The sequence below is a fragment of the Ceratotherium simum genome, chromosome 3 (genome assembly GCF_057802395.1).
Source record: "Ceratotherium simum simum isolate JZ-2026a chromosome 3, ASM5780239v1, whole genome shotgun sequence".
Taxonomy (NCBI): Eukaryota; Metazoa; Chordata; class Mammalia; order Perissodactyla; family Rhinocerotidae; genus Ceratotherium; species Ceratotherium simum.
This window is the reverse complement of record NC_141902.1, coordinates 66920231-66944808: the sequence shown is the minus strand read 5'-3', so window position 1 is coordinate 66944808 and position 24578 is coordinate 66920231. Positions and strand designations below refer to the sequence as shown.

At 59.6% G+C, this 24578-nt stretch overlaps 1 protein-coding gene across 2 annotated transcripts; it reads left to right on the top strand.

The window, feature by feature from the left end:
* The first annotated feature begins 165 nt into the window (after nt 1–165).
* On the top strand, nt 166–23346 carry SEMA7A (semaphorin 7A (JohnMiltonHagen blood group)). 2 transcript variants are annotated; one of them, XM_004421804.3, is made up of 14 exons: nt 166–386; nt 13906–14057; nt 14530–14571; nt 14918–15010; nt 15214–15298; nt 15449–15559; nt 16407–16546; nt 17212–17396; nt 18297–18405; nt 18490–18688; nt 21324–21448; nt 21652–21806; nt 22021–22082; nt 22372–23346. In XM_004421804.3, the coding sequence occupies exons 1-14, from the start codon at nt 215–217 to the stop codon at nt 22731–22733; spliced, it is 1992 nt and encodes a 663-aa protein (XP_004421861.1). In that variant the 5' UTR covers nt 166–214; the 3' UTR covers nt 22734–23346. The 2 variants fall into 2 exon arrangements, with proteins under 2 accessions (XP_004421861.1, XP_087284819.1); XM_087428693.1 differs by having other exon boundaries at nt 14915–15010.
* Nucleotides 23347–24578: the final 1232 nt, after the last annotated feature.

The window sequence follows — 24578 nt, the reverse complement described above, 5'->3', positions numbered from 1 at the left end:
CCCGTGGAATTGCCGGGGAGGGGATGGCGAAGGTTCCCTGGGCGGTGGGCACTGCACGCCCCTTGCGCAGCCGGGACGCGAGGAAGGCTGCCGGGGCGGGGGAGGGGCGGGGTGGGGTCAGGCATTTGACTCCGCCTCCTCGCTCTGGGATCAGCCTGCGGTCGGGCGCTGGCTCAGTCTAGGCTGCTCGCCGCTGTCGCTCCTGGGCCGCGGGATGACACCGCCTCCGTCCGGATGCGCCGCCCTCGGCGCCCCGGGCACCCGCGTCCCCGGCCCGCTGGATCGGTTTGGGTTCCCGCTGCGGCTGCTGCTGCTGCTGGTCTGGACGGCCGCCACCACCCAAGGCCACCCGAGGAGCGGACCCCGCGTCTCCGCTGTCTGGAAAGGTAGGTGGCGCCGCGCGGCTGGCGGCGCGCGGGATCGGACGCCGCGCGGGGCGGGTGCGGAGTGTGCGGCACCGGAGGGAGTGCGTGAGCGCGGCTCTGCGGGTCCCGGGCTGTCCCCGCAGGGAGCGTACAGGTCTAGGTGAGTGTGTATGTGTGAGCTGGCACGCCGGAGCGGGCTGTAGCGCTGCGGCGAGCGAGCGGCGGGGGCCGGAGCCCCGGCTAAGTCGCTCCAAGTCCGCCCGCAGCCGGGAGCCGCAGCGCCGGGGCGCAGGGGGAGGGAGCGGGCCCCTCTCTCAGCTCAGAGCCGCTCTCGGTTCTCCAGCGCCAGGGCCTGTGTGCAGGACCCTTTCTCCCGCCGGGACCCCCACCCAGGTGCCCTCTTCCTAAGCTGCGGGCTCCGCTGTCGCGCCCGGCGCAGGCTGGGCCGGCAAGGGGGGCGCGGACCCCTTGCCGCCGCCGCTGCGCTCCGGCTGCGGAAACAAAGACCCCGCTGCCTGCCCCCGCCCTCGCCCCGGCCCCGAGCGCGGGCCGGGTAAAGGGGTGGGCACCCTATGGCGAGCCGGGACACGGTGCGGTGCAGAGGCTTGGGGCACCCGGGCGCTGCCTCTGCAATGCCAGGACCAGCCGCTCCCCCCTTGTCCGCACGTGGCAGTTGTCACCAGGAATCGGCGCCAGCGTGGGGGGCAGTGCCCGTTGGGTGGGGCGCGGCCGTTGGGACCCCCAGGCGGCGGAGCTGGGGCAAGAGTGCAGCTTTCAGACCAGGGTGGATATGTGAACCTGGGGGACCAGAGTCTCCCCCAGGGGCGCCTCAGTTTAGAGCCTTGTACAATGGGACAGAAAGCCGGCTAAGTGGGGGTTTGAGGCTTTCGGACGCGAGAGACTGAGCTCCCCTCCCCTGCATTGCACACAAATGCCTCCCTGCCCGCAGGCCGACTGGGCTCTGTCCCCAAATTTGGTGGCCCTGCAGCCCCCCTGTGGTGGTGGTGGCCTCGCGGTGGGGGTTGGGGGGACTGGTTGGGTCTACCCCCCCCTCCAGCCCTTTGATGTTTGAGGCGGTTTGCAGGGATTGCCTGAGCCTGAGCCTTATCTGGGGCAGGTATTCTTAGCAGAGAGAGGAAAAAAAATCCCACGCACAAAACCAGTGGCCGGAGCTGCGACTGCAGCGGAGGGAATGTGACTGGCCCAAGGTCACTGCGCAGGGTGTGAGCTTGCAGTGCAGACAGGGAGCTCTGATCTGGCAAAGGAGCAGCGCTTGTTCTGGGTTAGGGAGGAGAGAACGATTTAGGCAGTTTTTTGGCCATGATGGAGGGACTCTGGGGGCCAGCTCTGCTACCCAGACGGGGATATTCCTGGTGAGAGTGGAACAGGGCAGCTGGACCTCTGGCTCTCTAGTCATGGTGGAGTCCTGCACACCCCTCAGTCATACCAGCTCCGGCCCAGGCTTCCTCTGCCTTCCCAGCATCTTTGCTTTGCCTCCGTCCCCTCGGCTCTCCTGGACAGCACAGCATTTGGGCATTCTGAAGAGGACAAATGGCCACGTCTGAGTGTTCTGGAATCTCCCCCTGCACCAAACCCCTTGCATTTGGCTCCACTTGCCCCTATCCCGCTGTCTTCCCACGACCCCTCCCCCCACATGATGCACCCCCACCCCCACCTCTTAGCACTTAATGTGTCCCTCTCCATCTCCAGCACTTAGTCCCCAGCCTGAGGCTATTTAAAGCTGCTGTCAGTCCTCTTACCCACTTTCAAAGCTCCCAACCCAGCTCCACCTCTCGTTCCCCTGCACACTGCTTTCTACTGTTCCCCTGCACGCTGCTTTCTACTGTAGCCACAATGGCCGTGCCCTCTGCTTGGTAATGGCCCGCTGGGGTCCGCCAGCCCCTTACCTATCTTGTCCAAGGGCAATCTGTGGTCTTCTTCACTGGTGCCAGGTGCCCCACTGGCCAGACAGACCCTGCCATCCGCTTGTCCCCCAGGACCACCAGCTGGTGATGGTATGCCTGGCTGACAGCTGCCTTCTATTTCCTATGGGGTGACACATGGCAGTCGGACAGGAATGGGCTTGGGCAGGGCAAACCCAGGAGTAGGGTGAGAGGAGGACCCTCCAGCCTTGCTGTAGTGTAGGCCTAGGTCCTTGTCTACCAGTGAGTGGGGGGTTTGGGGGGGTGGTAGCCTCCAGGAACAACTAGATCAAGGATAATGGTGGTCCTGGTGCCACTTCTGTTTGAGGCATAGATTGGGGTTTTAGTTTTAAGGCAGGACAGGTGTGGGGACTGGAATAGGTTTGGAAGGTTCTTCTTTGTCACTTAGTTTCTGCTGCTTAGACCCCTGAGCCCTAGAGAAAGATTAGATCGGGGAGTTCTGGGAGGGTCCCAGCCTGCACTTGTCAGGAGGTTGATGCCTCTCCAGCCTGATGAGTCCTGGCCCAGAGCAGCTCTGGACAGAGAGAGGGATGTGCCAGCACTGACTTGCTGGGTGACTTGAGCTCTGCACCTGTCTCTGACCCTCAGAGCTCGGGAGAGCAGGAAGGGCTCTGGAGCTTGTCCTCCAGGGGCTGTCACTGACACGTGGGCCAGTCAAGGATATGAATGCGTGGGCCTGACCTCCCTGCAAGCAGGGGCTGGAGGGGACTGGGTTGCAGGTGAGGGCAGGAGGTTGGCATGCCTATGTAAGCTGTACATCCCTCTCCCGTTGCATCCTTGTTTGGGGGAGATGGAGAAGCCCAGGAAGGTCCTGACCCCCAGTGTCAGAGGTGAGCCAGCCTGTCCACAGTGAGAAACAGCCCAGCCTCCAGTCTCCACCCGCCCAGCCAGTTCTGCCCTCTTCCTTGTCCAATTAAACAACTGGATGTTATTGTTGACTTAGCTGCTGCTGGGGGAGCCATTATGGGGCTGCTCCCCAGGGCAGGGGGTTGTTGTCACCTCCTCCAGGGGATGAGGTCATAGCTGGGGCTCCCCAAGCATCAGCATTTCCAGTGGAAATCCTTGCCCCCTTGGGGACTTAGCTGTGCTCATCACCTTCAAGGTGAACTTCCCCTGCAGAACAGGGAAGGTGGGCAATTCTCAGGAGGAGAGGGGGTGTTTCCTAAGCTGGGAGAGATGGGAGAGATGCCCAGTGATGTCACCAGGAGCTTTCTGCCAAGCTCTGTGGCCTCTCAGTCCTGGAGAGTGAAGATTCTGAGAGCAGCCTGGGGTGGGGTAGATGCTGGCCCAGGCTGTGACCGTGGCGTAGGGAGAGATGGGAGGTCATGAGCCTGGTTCTGGTCTCAGCTCAGGCCTGATTTTCTGTGTGACTCTGGGCAAGTGCTTGTCTTTTTCTGAGCCTCAGTTTCCTCAAATGTCCAAAGCAGGTGGAGGGAGGAGCTTGTACTTATCAGAGCACTAACCCCCTGGGATTCCTGCCTGTCTGGGATGGGCAGAGGCTTTGGTGACCTGTTCAAACGTTAGCAGTGTGGAGAAATGGAAACCTGGGAAGTCAGGGAAAATCCTTGAGTTTCGTATTCCTTCCTGTCTTTTTCTCTCCTGAGCCAAAGCCTGAAGGTCAGCTGGAGGAAGCTGCTCATTGGTTTGTGGTCTCAAGGGTGGACATAGTAATTCAGCATTTTTGACATTTGGCATTTGCTGCCACCAACCTTGTGCTGGTCCCAGCGCTGGGCTTGGGGATCCAGGGATGAGAAACTAGACAAGTCTGTAGACTTCTTGTTGTAGGTGGGGAGACAAACAGGCAGGTCAGCCTGCAGTTACAATGAAATGTGGCAGGGCCTGTAACAGAGGCCAGCTGTGGGAGTTGAAGAGGCACCTAACCCAGTCTGCTGCATCAGGGAGGGCTTCCTGGAGGAAGTGGTAAGCCAGGATGAGCTGGGGGAGGGGAGAGACAGGAGGAAGCACCTGACATGTCAGGATTTCAGACCCGAAAACCTGCGACTAGGACCAGGGAGAGGAGAGGAGCCAAGTGGGGGCCCCCAAGAGGGAGACATTGAGTCAGCCTGGCTCTGAGGGCTCCAGGAAGGTTTCTTGCAGGAAGGAACATCTGAGCTGGGCCACCTGACCTTCCACAGCCAGTCCAGCAGTCGGGAAGAAGGACCAGGGCAGGCAGGGAGGGCCTCCCATGTCACAGCTCCCTGATGGGAAGCTGGGGCCGGGTCCAGGGAGACCAGGGCTTTCCACCTGACCACAGGGTTCTCCAGGTGAGGAGGCCTGTCCCTTAGCAGAGACTCTCCATGGAGGCAGGAGCTCCCCCAGCACCAGCGAGGCCCGGCTGGCAGGGGAGGGGCAGAAGCCCTTCCTCTGACCAGCTTCCCTTCCAGGAACCTTCGCCTCCTTAGCGGGGGTGGATCCCTTCCCGGGCTGAGAGCAGCAGGGAGAGCTGGGCACCCTTTGAGGAGGGCCAGGCCAGGGCCCCTAATGTGCAGGTGGGAAGCTGATCCCGTGGTCCTGTGGTCCCGTGGAAGTGGTCCCATGGCCTGCAGGGGGCAGTGGTGGGAGTGGGTGGCCCTCTAGTTGACAGATGGGGCCCCAGCTGATGTCCTGTCCTCCACCCCCAGCCCTATGTCATTTTAGCCACTGCAAGGCTGTCTGGCTGTGTCACAAGAGACTGACTATACTTCCCCTGCTCTAGTTGGTGGCTCTGGGTCAGAAAGCTTCCCTTTCTCTTGGTTTCCTTTTTTGGCCAGGACTGGCTACCCTAGAAGTCTCCTCTCTCCCAGGGTGGGGGAGGAAGGGGTCCTGCTGGAGCATGGAGGACTGTGGCCCCTTGTTGGCCCCTTCCTCAGAGAACATGGGCTTCCTCCTTCCCTAGCCAGCCCAGGCCAGGAGGGACCAGGAGAGCCATCCCCTCCTTGCCCCATGGTACTACACTCCCCCTCCAGTCAGCCTCCAAGACCTTTCCTGCCCCTGGCCAGGGTGCAGGCCCTGCTGTGTCTCTGGGATGGTGCTCCAGCCTCCTCGAGGCCCCTCCATCCCTGCATGTCACTGTGCTGAGTGATCCTCCTAGAACACATGATGACAGAGCTGCTGCCTTCCCAGTCCTTATGGTGGCCGGGACCTGCTCCCACCTTATCTCCCACACTTTTCCCCTCCCCACTCCCCAGCTCCCCACATTTTTCTGCCTCAGGGCCGTTGCCCTGCTCGTCCCTCCCTGCACCCCATTCACCCTCCTCCTCCTTTCTGCCATTTCTATCTCACTTCCTCCCAGGGACCTTCTGGGATGACTCCACCCCACACAGCCTGATGGACAGAGGTTAGGACGTCAGAAAGCAAATGTCAGAGATGAGCTGGGCCACCCACACGTTCCACAGATGGGGAAACTGAGGCCAGAGACGACAGGGACTGGCCCGAGGTCACCCAGTGAGACTGGCAGAGCTGGGACCAGGGCTGTGTCTTCTGCCCTGAGCCTGCTCCTGGCCTCAGCTCTTGGCCCCCTGCACTTGTCTGTCTTCACGCTCTGTCTCCCAGGCTTGGGGCTCCCTTTCCTCTTTGGCCAGCTCAGCTGAGTCCAGGGTCTTCTTGCCCCAGCGCCGTCTGCTCCCAGGAGCCCCACTGGCTGTGACTGTCCTCCCTTCAGGACCTTAGGTTTGGGCCAGCTCAACACACCTCTTCTGGTCTTTTCCTCAGGGCAGCTGGGCCTTGGGTCTCAAGGGCAGGTTGATCTGTGTCACTGTTTGGGCTAATCTGGGTTTAACCGTCACGGCAGCCTGAGATTAGGCTGATCCTGCTGTGCCTCCTGCACCCTCTACTTCCAATCAGGGGCTCAGGCTCTGTGCCAGCACCCCGGAGGCAGCCCTCATCGTGGAAGGCAGCCAGCCCCCACCCCTGTGCCTAGGTCTGTGTTCAGCTCTTCTGGGGGAGAGAGGAGGAGAAACCCTAGGTTTGCCCTTAGGGAGCATGCAGGTGCCCGGAGAGGTGCCTCCTGCCTGTGACTAGGGAGGGCACCTAGGGACGTCAGGAACCTCTAGGTATAGCCAAGGACTGTGACAGGAGGTGAGAGCAGGAAAGGTCAGTGTAGGGTGGTGCAATCAGGGAAGACTTCATGGGGGAGGGGGAGGAGCCAGGCTAGAGCGAGGGGCAGGGGTGTGCGGTAGGGGCAGAGTGTGGCACAGAGAGCTGCTCATATTGTTTGTCTTCTGAGCCTGGGGCTCTGGGTCAGCTGAGTGAGGAAGGAAGGTCACCATGATAAGCTTGGCACCCTGTCAGCAGCCCAGGAACCTGGTCTAGGATGTCTCCCACCCCGGTCCTGCCCCTCTCTACTATCTGAACTGCCCCCACTTGCCCAGCCCTGGCCTCGGCTTGGTCTGGGGACTGTGGAGTGAGAGGAGGCCTGGCCTTCACCTTCAGGACCCCACAGTCCAGGTGAAATCCCCCCAGACAGTGTAGTCGGAGAGAAGATGGTGTGTGCCAGATGGTGTGTAGCACAAGGTAGGAGGGAGAACGGAGCTGTGAGGGCTGGAGCAGTCTGGAGCACTTCCTGGGGCCAAGGGGACTGAGGCTAGATCTTCAAGGACAGGTAAGACCGCGTGCACAGAGAGAAGGGGAAAGGGCAATCTGGGGGGAAGGGAGAACGCAAGCAAAGCTGTGTGGGTGGGAAGGAGCTGTGGCAGAGATGAGCAGAGATTGGGGGGCCTGGCCTGCCAGGTAGAGTTGAGCCCTGCTGGGACAGGCAGTTGGGAGCCATGGTGGGTTCTTGAGCTGAGGAGCCAGGTGTGGAGGCGAGTGTTTCTGGCCCATACTGGCTGGGTAGGAACCTGGCTGGGCGGGTAGCAAAGAAGGGTTCGTGGGCATACTCTGTCCTTTGCCGTGGTCTGCCCCAGACCACACGGTGTTTTCCATTCTGGGCAGAGATCTCAAGAGACTTATCTTCCCGATTAGTTATGCTGGTCAGCACTCAGTGCCCTGCTGTACCTGCAGATCCCTGCCCCCACCCTGGGCCTGCACACCCGCGCTTGCTTACACATGCTCTCTTTAGGGCATCCTGGATGGAGGTCAGGCCTTTATGGGCCAGGTGGCCTCTGACCAGGCTCTACCCTCTCTTGGCCTCACTCTCCTCATTTGTATGGGAGGGGCTGGCTTGGAAGCTTCCAAGGGCTCATTTATGGAGCACAGTGTTAAAGCATAGATTCCAGAGTCAGCCTGCCTAGTTTCAACCTCCACTCCACCACTTAATAGCTGTGTGATCCTGGACAAGTTTCTCAACTTCTCTGTGTCTCACTGTCTTCATCTGGAAAATGGGGTTAACAAGGGAACCCACCTCGTAAGAGTTCAGTGATGATTAAATGAGTTAATATATCTAAAAATCACTTGAAATAGTCCCTGGCACATAGAAAATGCTATGGAGAGTGGTTAGGCAGTAGGGGTATCATCATTGTCATCATCATCCTCCTCCTCCTTCAGCATCTCTGATTTCTGATAAAAAGCAGCCCTGGCAGCCCAGCCCCTGCCAGCTCTCCCTACCTGGCTATACTGGCTGGCTGTCCTTGCACTGGGCCCCTCCTACCCTCCCCACTGGCCCAGGTGAAGGCTGAGCTGGGGAACAGTCTGTTTCTCAACAGTCTTCCCATCCTGCCTGCCTCCCTCTACTTGGGGTGGCTTACCATCCTCTGTCCTCTTTTCCACCTCTCCGCTGGCTCTGGGCCCAAGGGCAGGCCCTGCACTCTGCCCATCCTCTCCTTTGAAGGAGCCGCTAGCTGACCTTGGCCTCACTTTGGGGCTTTTGGCATCTGCTGGAACAAAGAACGGGCAGAAGGTGGACAGGACGTGGCGTTCATCCTGGGCTTGCTGCCTTCCCTAGGCTTGGAGCCTCTTCCTCGCTCCAGCTGGGCCTCAGTGCCAGCCTTCCTTCCCTGAGGCTTGGCCTCCCCACAGCTTGTTCTCCACGCTGCCCCTTCCCCCTGAGTCTTTGCCGCAGCTGGTCTCCCCACCCACCAAGCCTTCTGGTCCTTCGAGCACAGTGGTGCAGCGCAGAAAGCACACAGGCCTTGCTGGCTTGGAAGGGCCTTGGTTTTCTTGTCCATAAAATGGGGATGCAGACTCTCATCCTGCCTTCTTTACAGGCTGGTTGGGGGATTTGGTGGGCTGGTTGGTGGAAGCAGATGAAGATGTGGCTACTTCTGCTGCCTCCACCTCCAGAAAGCCGTCTTTGACTTCTCCAGCACTCACAATCCCACACTTTCCCAAAATGACCCATGAAATTAACCCTGATTGTTTTGTGATTTGCTCCAAGAATCATGGTGGGTCATAAAACCTAGACCTTAGTGAGTGTCAGCCCCTCCAATCCATAGGGGACGAAACTGAACGCAGGAAGGCCCTGGTCACAGTCACAGCCAACCAGCTGCCTGGCTGCCAAGGGCAGCACGAGGCTTATTGGAGCCAGGGCTGAGCCCACATGGGAGATATGCTCCCATCCTACCCACGGCTGACCTTGCGGGCGGGAGCATACTCCCCTCAGCCCAGCACACAGGTGGCCGTTCCCTGGCTGATAAAGAGAGCAGGACTCACCCCGTGAGATAAGTACAGCCTAGAGGGCCTGCCAGCTGCCCCAGCACACTGGCCCTGCCCCTGCCAGTGGCTGTCTGAAACCTTGCCCTGCCAAGTGTCGCCAGCACCCCAACAGCAACCACAACCCCTCCTTGGCCCGGGCCAGAGCCACTCTGGAAACTGGGTTTCTGGGTCTGAGGAGCAGCTTCTCACGCCCTCATCCCTGGCTACATGGGGAGAGACAAACTTGATGAAACATTTGTTCCTTGCCCCAACCGCAGTGGAAAGGTTTCCCTCCACCACTCTGCTCTGACACAGCGGAGTTCCACCATTCGTCACTCCTTTGGATTTAAGGCTTTAATTGCTAAAAACTCCTGGGAGATCAGAGCCCTACCTGGAAGGTAGGTGGGTGGGTGATTCCCTTCACTTATCAGGTTAGTGATTTATCACCTAGTGGGCAAGGGAGGGAAAGGTAGAGAGCAGGATATGATACAGAGAAGTAGGGAGAAGGTGATATACTACAGCGAGTCAAGAGGGACGTGGTCCTGGAGGGCTAGAGCTGGGTGATGGGTACCAGAAACCCTGAGCTTTGGCCTGGCCTTGCCCCTACCTCCCTTGCTGTGTGCCTTGGGCCAGTGGCACAACCTCTCTGGCCTCCGTGCCCCCTCAGCTCAGTTACTGTTAGATCTTCTCCTTTCCACCTTGACCTGTGGAGTGAGGGTTCCAAAGGGTGGAGTGGCTGCAGGCTAATTCTGGGGTCCCACATGGGTCTTCCCCCCTCTCTCTGCCAGGATATGGTAGGCAAGGGTGTGAAGTGGGCTGGGCCATGTAGGGTGGGGTGCAGCTGTGGGAGGAGGCTCCTGCCAGATGTGGAGGTTGGCCTGACCCCTGCCCTGTGCCCCGGGCCTCCCTGGCTGCCCTGGCTGCATTCCCTGCGGGGTGCCCACAGTCCTCCCTCAATGCCCACTTTCAAAGGGCTCCTTGAGGTTGGCATTCAAGGCCCATTGGGTCAGTGGGTCAGGTCAGAAGGCTGTCCCTGCCGAGACCAGACTGTGGGGCCTGTCTCTTGCTGCTCCCTTGAGGACAACAATAACCCCCCTATTCCAGCCCCCACTCTACCCTCCCCTTGAGCTGCCCTCCTCTTTCACAAGCAATGAGGATACAGGGACGGTGGGGACCAGAAGGTAACAGCACCCAGAGTGAATGAGAGGAGGATTGGTGCTCCACCAGGCAGGCCTGCTTTAGGAAAACCCACCCTAGAGAAGTCCAGACTTGCCCCCGCCAGTCGGCCGCTGGGACAGTGGTGGGAGGGTGGGGGCCACGAGAGGAATCTGATCCTATTCGTTCCAGCAGGATCAGAGTCCCATGGCCAGCCTGGGGGCCTGCCTCCCACACCCAGCCATCTTCTTGATCTTGGTTTCTGGCTGGGGCTGGGCCTGGGCCTTGCTGGTCTTGCCATTTGAGTTGGTGGGGGACTCAGGGGGGGCCATGGAGTCCGGCTGGGTAGGGGGCAGCTGAGTGTGCTCTTTCTCTGTCTGAAGGAGCAAGAACTGGCTCAGAATCACATGGGGCTGGGGGGTCCTGTGCCTAGCTTGCCTTGGGCCACGCCCACCCCGTGTGCCCCTAGCCCCCTCCCCTGCCTGAACCCCTGGTTATTCTGGGAGCTTTTAGCTACCACTTAGTCAGCCACTAATGCGTCAGGCCGGGGAGTGAGGGGGGAGACACGGTGCCAGACGGTGCTCCTTTTAGACGTCCAGGAGGGGAAGCAGAGGGGGCTGGTGAGGCAGGGGGAGTGGGGAGGTGGGGGGATGCTGGAGGAGGGGAGGCTTTCTCAGCCTGGCCAAGCTTGATCCTGGCCCTGCTAGAAGAGAGGAGCGGGCAGCACCGGAGACTGACAGGCAGTGAGTCAGTGTATCCTTGGCCCCCCTCGCCAACTCAGGGCCTCAGCCCACCTTCCTGATTCTTCTCTCGTTAGGTCTCTGTACCTACCATACAGTCAGCTCCCCCACCTTTGCTCTTGCCTGGAATTCTCTTCCTGCCTGTTCCTGACCCATCTAGCTTTGATCTGCCGCCCCCATCCCTTTGGATTCCTAAGGAAGCAAACAGATGCATTTAGGGATGCGGCACTTGCTCCCATGGCTGGGCCTTTTTAGGGCTAGCCCTGGCCTTGCTCAGCCCCTGCATGGGCAGAGCCTTGAAGGCCACCCCCTCCCTGGCCCAGCTCGCTCCGTGTCAGTGCCATGGGGCCACGGATCCTGGCCACGAAGGCTTGGTGCTGCCTTCACTTCCAGGCAGCCCTCCTGCCCCTGAGCCCCCAGCCCCCGCTCCTGCGACCTGAACAAAGCTTCCTTTCATGTATTCATGGAGCTGCTGCCGCTCAGACACTTCCCGGGCACAATCAGGCCCTTTGAGGGCCTCGGGCAGTGCGGGAGCCGGGCTGGAGCTGGGGTGGAGAATGGGCCAAGGCCTCATCCTGGGCCCGAGCTGGTGCCATCCCCCCATACACATCACCAGGCGCAGAGCCGGCAGGGGTGGGAGCTTGGGGGTCATGGGAGGCAATGCTTCTGGGCTCCTATTTGTTATTCTGCAAAATGGGGTGAGCAGTCTCTGCCTCCCTGCATCCCGGCAGCTGCAGCCAGGATATGAGGGGACCTGGGCTCAGGCTTGCAGATCCACGCAGGACTGTTCTGGCCCTGGCACTGCAGCCCCCACACTGCACCCAGCAGCGGGCAGCCCTTGCCCGCCCTTTGTGCCCGTGGAAATACTTTGTGAGCAGCCGAGTTCTTCACCAAGACAGTTTTGCTCAAGAGTTGTGGAGGCTTGTTCCAGGGTAGGGCCAGGTCTCCCCCTCAGACCTTGTTCTCCAGGGCTAGGCCATGCCTTTGCCATCAGGCTTGATTCTCCAGGGCAGGGCTCTGTCTCCCCCAGCAGACTAGACTCCTCGGGGCAGGACTGCGTCTCCTCCCTTTGACAGCCCCACACAGGGGCTCCTTCAGGGCCCACTCCAGTACCTCTTTCCCCGTGACTAGAGCCCGTATGTTGGCTGTGCAGGCCTCTTCTCTGAGGCCTAGGGCTGGGGTGACCAGTGGAGGTGGCCAGCAAGGCCTGAGGGGTGTGGCTCCCTTTGGCCTGGGGGTTGGGGGTCTTCAGATCTTAGGCCCTAGCCCAGCATCTCCAGATGCAGACACAAAGCTTTTCCTGGCCGCCTGGCTGGCTGGGGAAGTGGGAGGGGAGCGGGGGCTGCAGACTGTCTGGATCCCTGGCTGGGCCGTCGGGATGGCTGCTACTCAGGCTGCGGGTGAAAGGGGAGCCGTGCGAGCTGAGTCAGGAAGGCTGCCTGTCTGCGGCCTGCTGACCCCAGCAATTTTCCAGCTGGAAAGGCCTGGGGGCCTGAGACCTGCCAGCCCTACCCACACCATTCCTACCACGCAGCACGCAGCAGCTGGGATCTCAACCCCTGCCCTGCACAGCTGGGGCCTGGGGGATTGAGCCTTGGGGTAGGGAGGCCTGACACCCTGAGCTGCTCAGGCTGTTTGCGGAGTGCCCAAGGAGAGCCAGGTGAACCCCAGGGCAGTGAGCTCAGTACTTCTCAGTGGCCCACGGTGCTGGCATCTCCCTGAACGCTCCTGAGAACTGACAGTCTGGACGAGCCAGTCTGTCCTGCCTCCTGGTGTGACCTTGGGCTAGCGTGTTCTCCAGGGGCCCTCAGTTCCCGCCTCTATGCAGTGAGCCAGGCCGCAGCTGAGGTGAAGAGTGAGAATATCCCACTTCCAGGGATGATTGGCCATGCAGGGGTGTACCTTAAGGAAAGGGAATGCAGGTGTGGGTTGCACGGGGGTGTAGTGCTTCTTGCCCCCATTGAATGCAGAATCAGTAGGAATGGCTCAAATGGCAGCAAGAGGGATTTAGGGGAGACTCGAGAAAATGGCAGTTCTATTCTGTCTGGACTGGAGTGTGTCCTGCTTGAGTGTCATTGCTAAGCTGGCTGCCCCTGAGTTTGCTGCAGTTGAATAAACAGTGGTCAGGCCGATTTCCTGGGTGAGGCCCCAGGCTGGTCAGAGGTGGGAAGATGCTAGCTGTAGCTGATTGCTGGGGGCACAGCCACAGGCCATCCTGTCTCTATAATTTAGTCCTGCAACCAGGACAACCTCAGCAATGTCACCGGAGATGAGACATCTTCTCCCCGGAGGCGGTGGCTGCAAACAGTTTCTTGTTTGGGCAAAATTGTCCTGGTCAGCCCTTCTGCTTAAAGGCCCAGGCTGTGCCCTGTGAAGGGCTGCCTGTCCCAGAGTTGCTGGGGAGCCAGGGCTGATCTTTACCCCCATGGCAAGCTGGCGTGTCTGTGAAACCAGGCCAAAGCCGGCCAGGCCAGAGTCCAGCTGGGGGGCAGGAGCATGGGTTCTGGTTCAGGGCCTGCTACTGACTGTGTGACCTTGGGCTGCCCCTCTCTAGACCTCTGTTTTCCCGTGTAAAATGGGAGGGAGTGGACATTAAGATTCCTTTCCAGCTCTGATCTAAGCTGACCTGCTCACCAAGGGGCCACGGTGGGCCGGGAGGGGTTGGAGAGGGCTTCCTGAAGGATGGGATGGGGTTCTGAGCAAAGTGATTTGTGGGAACCTGGGCTCTAAGTGGGGTGCTTAGAGGCCCTGCTACCTGCAGTGGGTGGAGGTGCCTCTTGCTCTGTCCTGGGCAGCAGAGAATCTCACAGAGCAGAGCCAGGGGGCCCTGGTCCCTCCTGCCTGAGCCCAGCCCCTTAGGAATAGCACAGTATGTGTGGGGGTCTGTTCTCCCCAGGGATCCCTAAATCCTCCCCCCACCCTGAGGTCACACATATTGTAGAGTAGGGACCATGGCTTTGGGGTGAGGACAGCTGGTTGCTGGACCCCGCCAGGGGGCCCCTCGCTTCTCCTGGTTCTGAGTCCTGGTGTCATCCCAGCCCAGACCCAAGCACTAGCTGCCAGGCCGGTACTGGTGTGCCTGGGGGTGGGGGGACCAGGATTTTCCTGCCCAGGGCCCAGCCTCAACATTTCTGCCAATTGCCTCCTCTTCAGGCCGCGCAGGGCAGGACCGGGTGGACTTTGGTTCAGCCGAGCCTCACACGGTGCTTTTCCATGAGCCGGGCAGCTCCTCCGTGTGGGTGGGTGGACGCGGCAAGGTCTATCTCCTCAACTTCCTCGAGGGCAAGAACGCCTCCATGCGCACGGTGAGCCTGGACCCCTCTGCCCGCCCTGGGGACACAGCTGAGCCCCTCCCTCCCCCTTCCCCCATCTCTTTTTTATCTCCCCTCTGGCCTTGATGAGGGGCTTCAGGGAATCTGAGGGAGCTGGGCTCTCTTCCTAAGCTGGTCCACCCTCCATTATATCCCATAAATGGTCCCTGGGGAGGCTCCCTAAAAGTAGTCCAGATTCTGGTGGGTGTTGAGGTGATGTGGAGAAAAGCCTGGATCTAACGCTCCATGGCCTCTGTCTTCTGAGATCTCGGGCTGGCCCTGAGCTCCCGGCTTTGGCTCCGGGCTTCAGGCCGAGCAGCCTGTGTGATCTTGGGTAAATCACTCACCCTCTCAGAGCCCTGGGTTCTCATCTGTAAAGTGAGCTTGTCGTGGGGATGCATGGAAAGCACTTACGGAGGCAGCTGGCACTGGCACAGTGGACTAACGCTTCTCCCCTTCCTTCCAGGTGAACATTGGCTCCACAAAGGGGTCCTGCTTGGACAAGCGGGTGAGTGGGGTGGGGGAGTGCAGAGGGGAGGCTGAGCCCCTTGGGAAAGGGACAGGAGTCCCTGAGAGTCTAAGGAAGGAGTCTTTGCCCTGCCTTGGGAGCTCCGGTCTGGGAGGAGAGAGGCAACCTTGCCCTAGGGTTCTGAGGAGGAGGCACAGTTCTCTGAGGCCTCTGTGTCCTTCCTCCATTCTTGGGGGGCTGCAGTCAGCTGCACCCCCTCTGGGCTCTCCTTGGAGGCTGCCTCCTATGCTCAGACTTCTGATGCCTTCTTCCCTAAGGCTGAGGTTCCAGTGCTAGGCCTGCCACGGCCTCCAACCAACCTGTCTCCTTTCCGTTCCCCCAGCAGGACTGCGAGAACTATATCACACTCCTAGAGAGGCAGGGCGAGGGGCTGCTGGTCTGTGGCACCAACGCCAGGCGCCCCAGCTGCTGGAGCCTGGTGAGAAGGCCCCTCTCCATGTGCCTGCTCAGCTCACCCTCGTCTGGCCCCCATGGTGGGAAGGAGGTGGGGGGGATTCTGAAGCTGGCCTCACCTTGTATAGTATCCCTGGGAGAATGGGGACCCTGGCTGAGAAGCTGGTGCCCACGGGAGGCAGTGGCCATGGGATCACGTAGCTACCTGAGCCCCTTGGTCTTCCCCAGGTGAATGGCACCGTGGAGTCGCTTGGTGAGAAGAGAGGCTATGCCCCCTTCAGCCCGGATGAGAACTCCCTGGTTCTGTTTGATGGTAGGGCTGCGGCTGGAGCAGGAGGGCCCCCTGAGGGCTGCTGCCCTGGGCTCGGGGAGGGTGGTCAGCTCGGTGTCTGGTGGCCCAGGCCCGGGGGAGGGACTTCTGGGAGCCGTCTGCCCTTACCCGTGCCCCTCCCACTGTGCCCAGGGGACGAGGTGTACTCCACAATCAGGAAGCAGGAATACAACGGGAAGATCCCTCGGTTCCGACGCATCCAGGGCGAGATCGAGCTGTACACCAGTGATACTGTCATGCAGAGTGAGTCAGGCTTGGCTGGCCTGGGGTGGATGAGAGGGTGTGAATGCCCAGGGCGGCAAACAAGATCCTCATGTTCCGTGGGAGGGCTCCTGGAAGGCTGCTGGGGCCACAGGCCATCAGGAAAGTGGGAGCTTCGTACAGGCCTGAGTAGCCGAAGAGGTTGGCCTGGCAGGGAGCAGGGGAACAGCAGAGAAAGGAGTGGAGGCAGGATGGGCCCAACACACTCTGGGAACAAAACAGAGGAAGCCCCAGGCCCAGTGTGGGGTCCCCGGGTGCCATAGTGTATCTCTCTGCTGAGCTCATCTGGGGGCAACACTCCTGCCCTCCTCGTTAGGGCTCTGCCAATTATTTTTTTTTTTTTTTTTAATTTTATTTATTTATTTTTCCCCCAAAGCCCCAGTAGATAGTTGTATGTCACAGCTGCACATCCTTCTAGTTGCTGTATGTGGGACGCGGCCTCAGCATGGCCGGAGAAGCGGTGCGTTGGTGCGCCCCCGGGATCCGAACCCGGGCCGCCAGCAGCGGAGCGCGCGCACTTAACCGCTAAGCCACGGGGCCAGCCCCTGGGGCTCTGCCAATTAGACAGAAGTGACACAGGGGTCCCCAGAGATCTCCCCCAGTCCCCAGGCATGAAGTCATTGCTCCTGGGCCGATGACGTCTTTGTATGAGAGAGCAAAACAGGTGTGGGTGGGGGTGCAGAGTTTCAGGCCCCTTGGGGTGTTGGACCTCATGTTCTGAGTTTTATTCTGGGTCTGATTTGCCCCATAGATGGGGGTGTGCAGGGTCGGGGTGCATCCTCTGAGCGGGCTCCCCAGCCTCACACCCATTTGCCTGTGTCCCTGGCAGACCCACAGTTCATCAAGGCCACCATCGTGCACCAAGACCAAGCCTACGATGACAAGATCTACTACTTCTTTCGAGAAGACAACCCTGACAAGAATCCCGAGGCCCCTCTCAACGTGTCCCGCGTGGCCCAGCTATGCAGGGTGAGTGAGTGGCTGAGTGAGCAAGAGTGTGTGTCTGTGCCTGAATAGGAGTGAGTGAGTGTGTGAGTGCCTATGTGCAAATGTGCATGCATGTTTGTGTGAAGGAGTGTGTGAAATGTGTGAGTGAGTCTATGTGTGGGATTGTGGGAGTAGATGTGTGTGCACATGAGTGTCTATGCATCTGTGAGTGGGTAAAGATAGTTGGGCTCATGTGCTTGTGTGATAGTGTGCAAATGTGTGTATTCATAGGAGAGTGTGTATGAGTGCACGTGAGTCTGAAAATGTGCTTATATGTGTGTGTTTCATCTGTGTGAAGGTGCTGGGATTGTGAGTCTGTGTCATGTGTGGGAGTGTGCATGTGTGAGAGTGGGCAAATGTGTGTCTGAGCTGGTCTGCTCTGTGGGGACCTGGCACCCTCCCCCTGCAGGTCCCCACTGCTGGCCCTGTGCCATGGGTCAGCCAGGCCTGCCGGCTGGAGCCTGACCCAAAAACCTGGCCTGAGTCGTGGGGCACCTCTGCCTCGTCCCCTGGCAAGTCCTGGCCCCTTTCAGAGCCTCCCTTCCTCCTCTGAAGTCCGGGTGCTGGCATGCCTGGCATCAGGCACCTCGGGTGTGGGGTAGCCCGGGCGAGTGCTGAGGGGCCTCCTCTCCCCTCTCCCCTTCCAGGGGGACCAGGGTGGTGAGAGTTCCCTGTCGGTCTCCAAGTGGAACACCTTCCTGAAAGCCATGCTGGTGTGCAGCGACACTGCCACCAACAAGAACTTCAACAGGCTACAGGATGTCTTCCTGCTCCCCCACCCCAATGGCCAGTGGAGAGACACTAGGGTCTATGGCGTTTTCTCCAACCCCTGGTGAGTGCCTCGTCCTGGGGCTGGCGTTGGTTAAGTGTCCAGTAGGGGTCGGAGGGCTTGGGCCCTGCTGAGGGGATGACTGATGAGGCGTGAACAGGGACCCCAGGCTCAAGGGACAGGGCTGTTGCTGGGCCTGGGGCAGAGGACAGTCAGTATTCAGGGAGAAGTGTGTGCTGGTGTGTTTGTGAGTCTGTACACACGGGTGTGCATGCATGTGCCGTGTGCGTGCTCGTGCTGCCTCTGTGCCTGTGTGTCCCCCAGCTCTGTGCTCAGAGCAGGTGCTGGGCCCTGGGAAAAGGCTGCTCAGGCCCCTCCGGGTGCTGGGTGCTATCACACTGCTCGGGCCCTGCTGGCGCCTGAGAATTCACACCTCTTAATCACTCTTATTGATTGAAAACAAGGCAGGCAAAAGTGTTGAGTGTGTGTGGGGAGAGGTGGGGGACTGGGTAGGGAAGCCAAGGCCCTGTGGCTCCCGTGTGGGTGGACCCAGCCCGGCTGGGAAGGGGACGCGGGTCTGGCCTGCTTGGGCCTCAGCGTCCTGCAGCTGTGCCCAGAGAGGTTGGAGGATCACCCCCAGGGAAGCATATGTTGGGATTCCTCCTGCTCTGGGCTTGGCCTCTGAACTCAGTGATTCTGTGACAGAGCACAGGTTGTAGTTTTAGATGGCAGCAGAAAGAAATTCAGTTGAACTTCCCTCCCTCCCTCCCTTCTTCAGTAGTCTTTGAGAACTCAGGTACCGGGCTTGGCCCCCAGGATAGTCCCGGCCCTCATGGAACTCGTAGGTCAGGGAGCTTGGTGGGAAGGCTGTGGTTGTGCCCTGTCTGGTACTGGGCTGGCCTGGGTGAATGGGGGTGGGTGGGTCGTGGGCCCCCGGCTGAGGTGGTCTCTGTGTCCCCACAGGAACTACTCGGCCATCTGCGTGTATTCCCTTGGTGACATTGACAAGGTCTTCCGCACTTCTTCACTCAAGGGCTACCACGCGGGCCTTCCCAACCCTCGGCCTGGCAAGGTGAGCTGTGACACCCGCCATGGCCCAGGCCCCAGCCCCACCTCCCAGCCACCTCACTGACCTGGACCTGTTCTCCTTGCCCAGTGCCTCCCAGACCGGCAGCCGATACCCACAGAGACCTTCCAGGTGGCCGACAGTCACCCTGAGGTGGCACAGAGGGTGGAGCCCATGGGGCCTCTGAAGATGCCATTGTTCCACTCTAAGTACTACTACCAGAAAGTGGTCGTCCACCGCATGCAGGCCAGCGGCGGGGAGACCTTCCACGTGCTTTACCTAACCACAGGTGAGAGGCCACCTGCAGCCCCCCAGGTCTGCTTTGTAAAAATGGCTATGAAAGGTATAAAGAAGAATGTAATAAACATCAGATTGGATCTTATACCTGGAAGGAAGATTTGAGTGACTAAGTGCTGTCAGGGGTTAGTAGGTGTGGCTGTGGAAGAGTCAGGCAGGGAAGGCTTCCTGGAGTAGGTGGGGGCTGAGGGAAAAGGGGAAGGCATCCTAGGATGGGAGAAGAGCAGATGCCAGGATTCGGAGCAGAAATGTGGTGAGTCTGAGCAAAGCTGGTGCCGCTTTGGTCCAAATGTCTGACTCATGAAGATGGTAGGAAGAGATGTGGAAAGTCAGGAGAAAGGACCTGGTCACTGGGTATGCTGTGGGTCTCTGCCAGGCAGAATGAGGATGTCAGACTCTCTCCCTGTCTTTGGGATTATGCAGGTGAGAGGAAACATTTGATGTGGGATGGAAAGAATTTAGTGAGATATGAGGAAGGACTTCCAGATGACAGAGCCTTTGCAGAGGACTGCAGGGGCACCTCATTTTCCCTGGAGGGGGCTTTCCTGGGGGAGCAGGGTCTTGCTGACCCCAGAAGCTGAGTGGGTTGCCATGAGAGATGCCCCTGCGTTCTGGGAAGCCACTGGCCATGGAGCCATCCCCGAGCTGGGTTTATGGTAGCTTCCTGGTCCCAGGCTGTGGGCAAAGGGGGCTCCTGGCAGCAGGCGTGGAGATCAGAGTTGGCAGGGCCACAGGCCTTCCTTGAGACTGGGTGGTGCTGCCATCAGAAAGAGCAGTGTCTCCCCCAGGTGCCTAGAACCTCTTGGGCCACACAGTCCAGGCCCCAGGCCATCTCCTCAGTTTCTTACACCAGCCACTCCCCTCCCCATGTGACTTCCCGCTGTTGCTTTACCTTGGCGTTTTCTAGACGCCATGGTGGCCTCATTTGTTTGGCTCCTAGAAGCCTCTGGGAGAGTAATTTCCCACCAAGCAGGGCCTGGTTTTTGGGTCCTGAGATCCCCACCTCTTCACTCCTCTGTTCATCCTCGCTGCACCCACTGGCCCCTGTCTTTGCTCTCCTCCAGCAGCAGCTGGCCCAGCTGTTGTGGTCAGCCAGAGGGCCGTCGGGGTACAGGAGAGGAGGGGTCACATGATGCGGGACTGGGAGCAGGAGCCAGCACAAGGAAGGCTGGGCTTGGCCCGAGGGAACCGTGGGCTCCCTTCCTGCAGACGTGGGAGGCCAGCGCACTTTGGGAGGCCAGCGCACTTGAGTGCTGAAGGCAGTTGTCTCAATTCTCCCTGAGGGCCATGGGAGAGACACCATTTTGGAGCCTGCAGCAGGAAGAATTGGGGCCACATAAGAAATAGAACTTTCTGAGCCCTTTGCAGAGAATAGGAGGCTCTCACAGCCAAGAGAAGCTGTAGGAGGCCGTCACCCGGCTGTTGTGGAAGGAGGTGAAGGGCGGTGTGTGTGTCAAGGCAGTGCCTGGGCTGGGAGCTTGTCAGGTCAAAGGAGCATCGGGCCCCATCCCAGAGCCTGCAGAGGGGCTCACCAACGCTAGGGGAAACGTCTTAGGCAGGCAATCATCTGCTCGTCTGACTGCTTTTTTGGGGCAAGTGATGCCCTGGGAAAATGGGAGGGAGGGAGGAGAACGTAGGCTATTCTAGAAACTGGGACAACAGGTGAGGTGGGATTAGGAGGACACAGGGGTCAGGATGCCCATTAGTCCCCGACAGGTGTGAATGGAGAGAGCACTGGCCTCGGAGGCAGCAGCCTGATATGTGACCTTGGCAATCCCTATGTGGACTCTAAGGTCCTTTTCCGATCTAAGATTTTATAACAATTAAAAAATCCCCTAAGACTAAATGCAGTGTGGAGTCCTGGATTGGATCCTGGAACAGACAAAAGGACATTAGTGGAAAAACCCGTGAAATCCCAATAAAATCTGTAGCTGAGTTAATAGTAATGCACCATGTCATTTGCTTAGTTGTGACAAATGTACCACAGTTACATAAGATGGTGACGTGAGGGGAAACTGGGTGAAGGGTATGCGGGAACTCTGTAATATCTTTGCAACTTTTCTGTAAATCTGAAATTGTTCCAAAATAAAAGGTTTATTTAAAGAAAACATATCCCCAAAGAGTCCAGGAGGCAGGGGAGTCAGAGAAGAAGCTGAGGGATGGCGTTTTGATGCTTATGGGTTCCAGTCACCAGCTGTGTGACCTTGAGCAGGTTGCTTAGCCTTTCTGAGCTACACTTCCTTGTCTTCAAATTGGGGAAGATGATCTCTCCAGGGGTGTGGAGGATTAAAGGAGGTAGCGCTAATGCGGATAGGCGTAGGGCAGGGGTAGGGCACCTGGGGCTGCTGGTTCTGTTCTTCACACTTCGGCTTCCCCTGCGGCCTTGGGGAGCCCTGGGCCTCCTGAGATGGCCTGCCTGGCCCAGCCTTGGAAGCTTCGGGCTCCCACGTCGCTCCCCAGTCATGCCCTTTGTGCCTCACCCACCCCAGTCCTGTGACCCTCGCCTGAGCCATGACTTCCCAGCCTCCCCCACCCATGTCTTTCCCCTGGTCGGCCCGGCCTAGAGAGAGGCTGCCTGGCTCCGTGGTGGGACTCCCGCCCGCTGACCTGCTGCCTCCCACCCACAGACAAGGGCACCATCCACAAGGTGGTAGAGTCAGGGGAGCGGGAACACAATGCCTTCAACATCGTGGAGATCCAGCCCTTCCGCCGTGCAGCTGCCATCCAAGCCCTGTCACTGGATGCTGAGCGGGTGAGCTTCCCCACCCCCACTGCACCCCATGGGGCTACCCAGTGGTGGCCAGCTGAGGACAGAGCTCCTTTGCATGTGATTTGCATGTCCTTTTCAGAGCCCTGGGCCCCAGGGCCTGCCAAACAGTTGGAACTGTGTCCTGGGGCTTAGCATTCAGTGTGGGGTGGGAGATCTGGCCTGACTGAGTCCTGCTCTCTTTTCAGCGGAAGCTGTTTGTGAGCTCCCAGTGGGAGGTGAGCCAGGTGCCCCTGGACCTATGTGAGGTCTATGGTGGGGGCTGCCACGGCTGCCTCATGGCCCGAGACCCTTACTGCGGCTGGGACCAGGGCCGCTGTGTCTCCATCTACAGCTCCCAAGAGTATGTTGCCTGGGATCCCTTGTCCCCGGGAGAAGGTGGACACGGGAGTGCGGGTGGTGTTGACAGGCTGCAGGAGGTGTTGGTGCTGGACCATTCTGGCCAGACCCTCCTCTCATGGGCACCACTGCTGCTACTGGGTGGGGGATGAGGATGGGGAAGGGGCCAGACCTGCGGCTTCCTGTCTGCTTAGCCTCTCTCCTCCTTCCAACTCCAGGCCCGTGCTGCAGTCCATTAATCCCAACGAGCCACACAAAGAGTGCCCCAACCCAAAGCCAGGTAAGGGAGCTGGCCCTGCCAGGGCCCCAGTCCAGTCAGGGTGGTACAGCCAGGCCCGATTGCCCTGCCTGGGAGGACATGGTGTGGTCCTGGAGGCAGACCCCTTGGTGTGGGGTTGTTGTGAGAGGGGTGGGGTGAGGGAGGCAAGGGAGTGTAAGGAGGAGACTGGGCGCCAGTTTCCCCGTGTTCATTTAGAAGCCTTGGCCTTGGAGGCCAGTCAGTGGGGGAGGATACAGCCTGCCCTGAGAACCCTCAGCCCCTCCTCACACTCCTCCCCATCCCTCCCCAGACGAGGCCCCACTGCAGAAGGTTTCCCTGGCCCCGAACTCTCGCTACTACCTGAGCTGCCCCATGGAGTCCCGCCACGCCACCTACTCGTGGCGCCACGGGAAGAGCGTGGAGCAGAGCTGTGAGCCCGGCCACCAGAGCCCCAACTGCATCCTGTTCATTGAGAACCTCACGACTGACCAGTACGGCCACTACCACTGCGAGGCCCAGGAGGGCTCCTACTTCCGTGAGGCTCAGCACTGGGAGCTGCTGCGCGAGGATGGCGCCACCGCCGAGCAGCTGCTGGGCCGCGCCCGCACCCTAGCTGCCTCCCTGTGGCTGGGTGTCCTGCCCATGCTCGCTCTTGGCCTGCTGGTCCATTAGGGCCTCCTGGGGCTGGGCATGCTGCAGGCGTCTGCAGCCCCAGGGGCACTGAAAAATTCTCACACCCAGAGCCGGCTGGGCCCGGGAGCTCCTTACCCACCACTTCTTCCAGGGGGACTGCCTAACCCAACGGGGGACCCCAGGCCTGGAGATGGCCAGCCGCAGGCGGCTGCTGGGCCCTGGTGGGGTTGGGGCACGGGAGCCGGAGAATGAAGGCACTGACTGTGAAGCTGGGGCATCCATGACCCAAGACTTTATCCTCCGGAGACTATTTTTCAAAAACTCCTCTTCAAACTTGACTAAATGCAGTGATGCTCCTGGCCCAAGAGCACGTGGGCCAGAGAGTAGAGTTTGGAAAGGGGAGCTGGGACCCCATCTCTGGACCTTGGAGCTGAGGCCTGAGTCCTTCTGGACTCTGTATACCCAAGTTGCCCCCTCATCCTCCCTCCTGCCATGGCTGGGAGTGGCTGGTGTTCCTGCAGGCTGGGGGCTGCCCTCTGCGGCTCCCTCGCCAGCCCTGGGTCCCACTAGGCAGCTGCCTTGCATGTTTATTGAGGGATGTTTGCTTTCCGGACAGAAGGACGGAAAAAGCTCTATTTTTATGTTAGGCTTATTTCACGTCTAGCTACTTCTGACTGCATCTGTATGAAAATACCAAAACTACATGCTGGGGGTGGGGTGGGAAAGGGAGGGGCTGGGGAAGGGATGGATTGTGGGGGGGTCCTAGTCCGAGGCTCCTGGGGGTGGGATAAGAGGCCAGGGTTGAGCATGGTTTCGAGGAGAACGGCAGGAGCTGGCTCTGCCCTGGAGCCCAGTCTGAGGGGGCATGGTCCAAGCTCCCAGTGTGCAGGTGGTTATGGGAGGGGGTGGGGTGAGGGAGACAGGGGAGGATGAAGGAGAAAACTGAGCCCTAGTTCACCAAGTTCATTTAGAAGGAGGAGCCAGGTCCTCAGGGGGAGGTTCCAGGACTCTGCCCTTGGCGTTGTGGGTTGGGGGGTGGGGGGGGGTCCCTCCCCTCCCCCCAGCCCCCTTCCCCAGGGGCTGTGCTTCCATGCTCCTAGCCTCCCACCTTCAGCTCAGGACATGTTATAACTTAGGCTAAACTGTGAATTCCGGTGGGGACGGCCTGGGCCGAACTCTCCAGGTGGACAGCTCTGCCCCCAGCCCTGTCTGTGGGTTTCAGCAGAGAGCTGGGCCCTTCTCTGGCTGTGTCTGGCCAGCCCGGGGCAGAGCCTGGGGCCAGTGGCCTTCCAGCTTCGGCCCCTGCATCTCTTCTCAATGCACTTTAATAATGTAACATATTACTAATAAACAAGCTATTTATTTACCTGTGCCTGCTCCTTGCTTTCAAAGCCATTCTGGTCAGGGGGTGAGGGTGGGGGTTCCTGTTTACGCCTCAGCACCTCCTGCCTGTGTGAGCATCACCCCCTCTCCCTGGCCCTCTCCTCAGAGCCTCAGAGCTGAGGAAACGCTCCCAGCCAGTGAGAGCCAGGAACAGGATCTGAACCCACTGCTTCTGAGCAGGGCACAGCCTGCCAAGCCATTGACCCTGGAGCCCAGGCAGCTCTTGTGCCCTACCTGGCCTCCTCACACCTCAGGAGCTGGCCTTTCCCCCTCCTGGTGTCTCCCACCACTTCCCCTGGGAGGCCTAGCCAGCCATGCTAGAAGCAGTCTCGGGCCTCCCTGCCTTCAAGGGGCCCATTCTGGGAGGGAAAGCTGATCAAATAAGACCCCGTGGGATAAATGTGTGGTGACAGAAGTGTGTGTGTGTAGGAGGCTAGGGGGCCTGGGAGGTGGTGCCTAAGTGGGGATGAGGTACTCACTCCAGGCTGGGCCGCCAGGCCA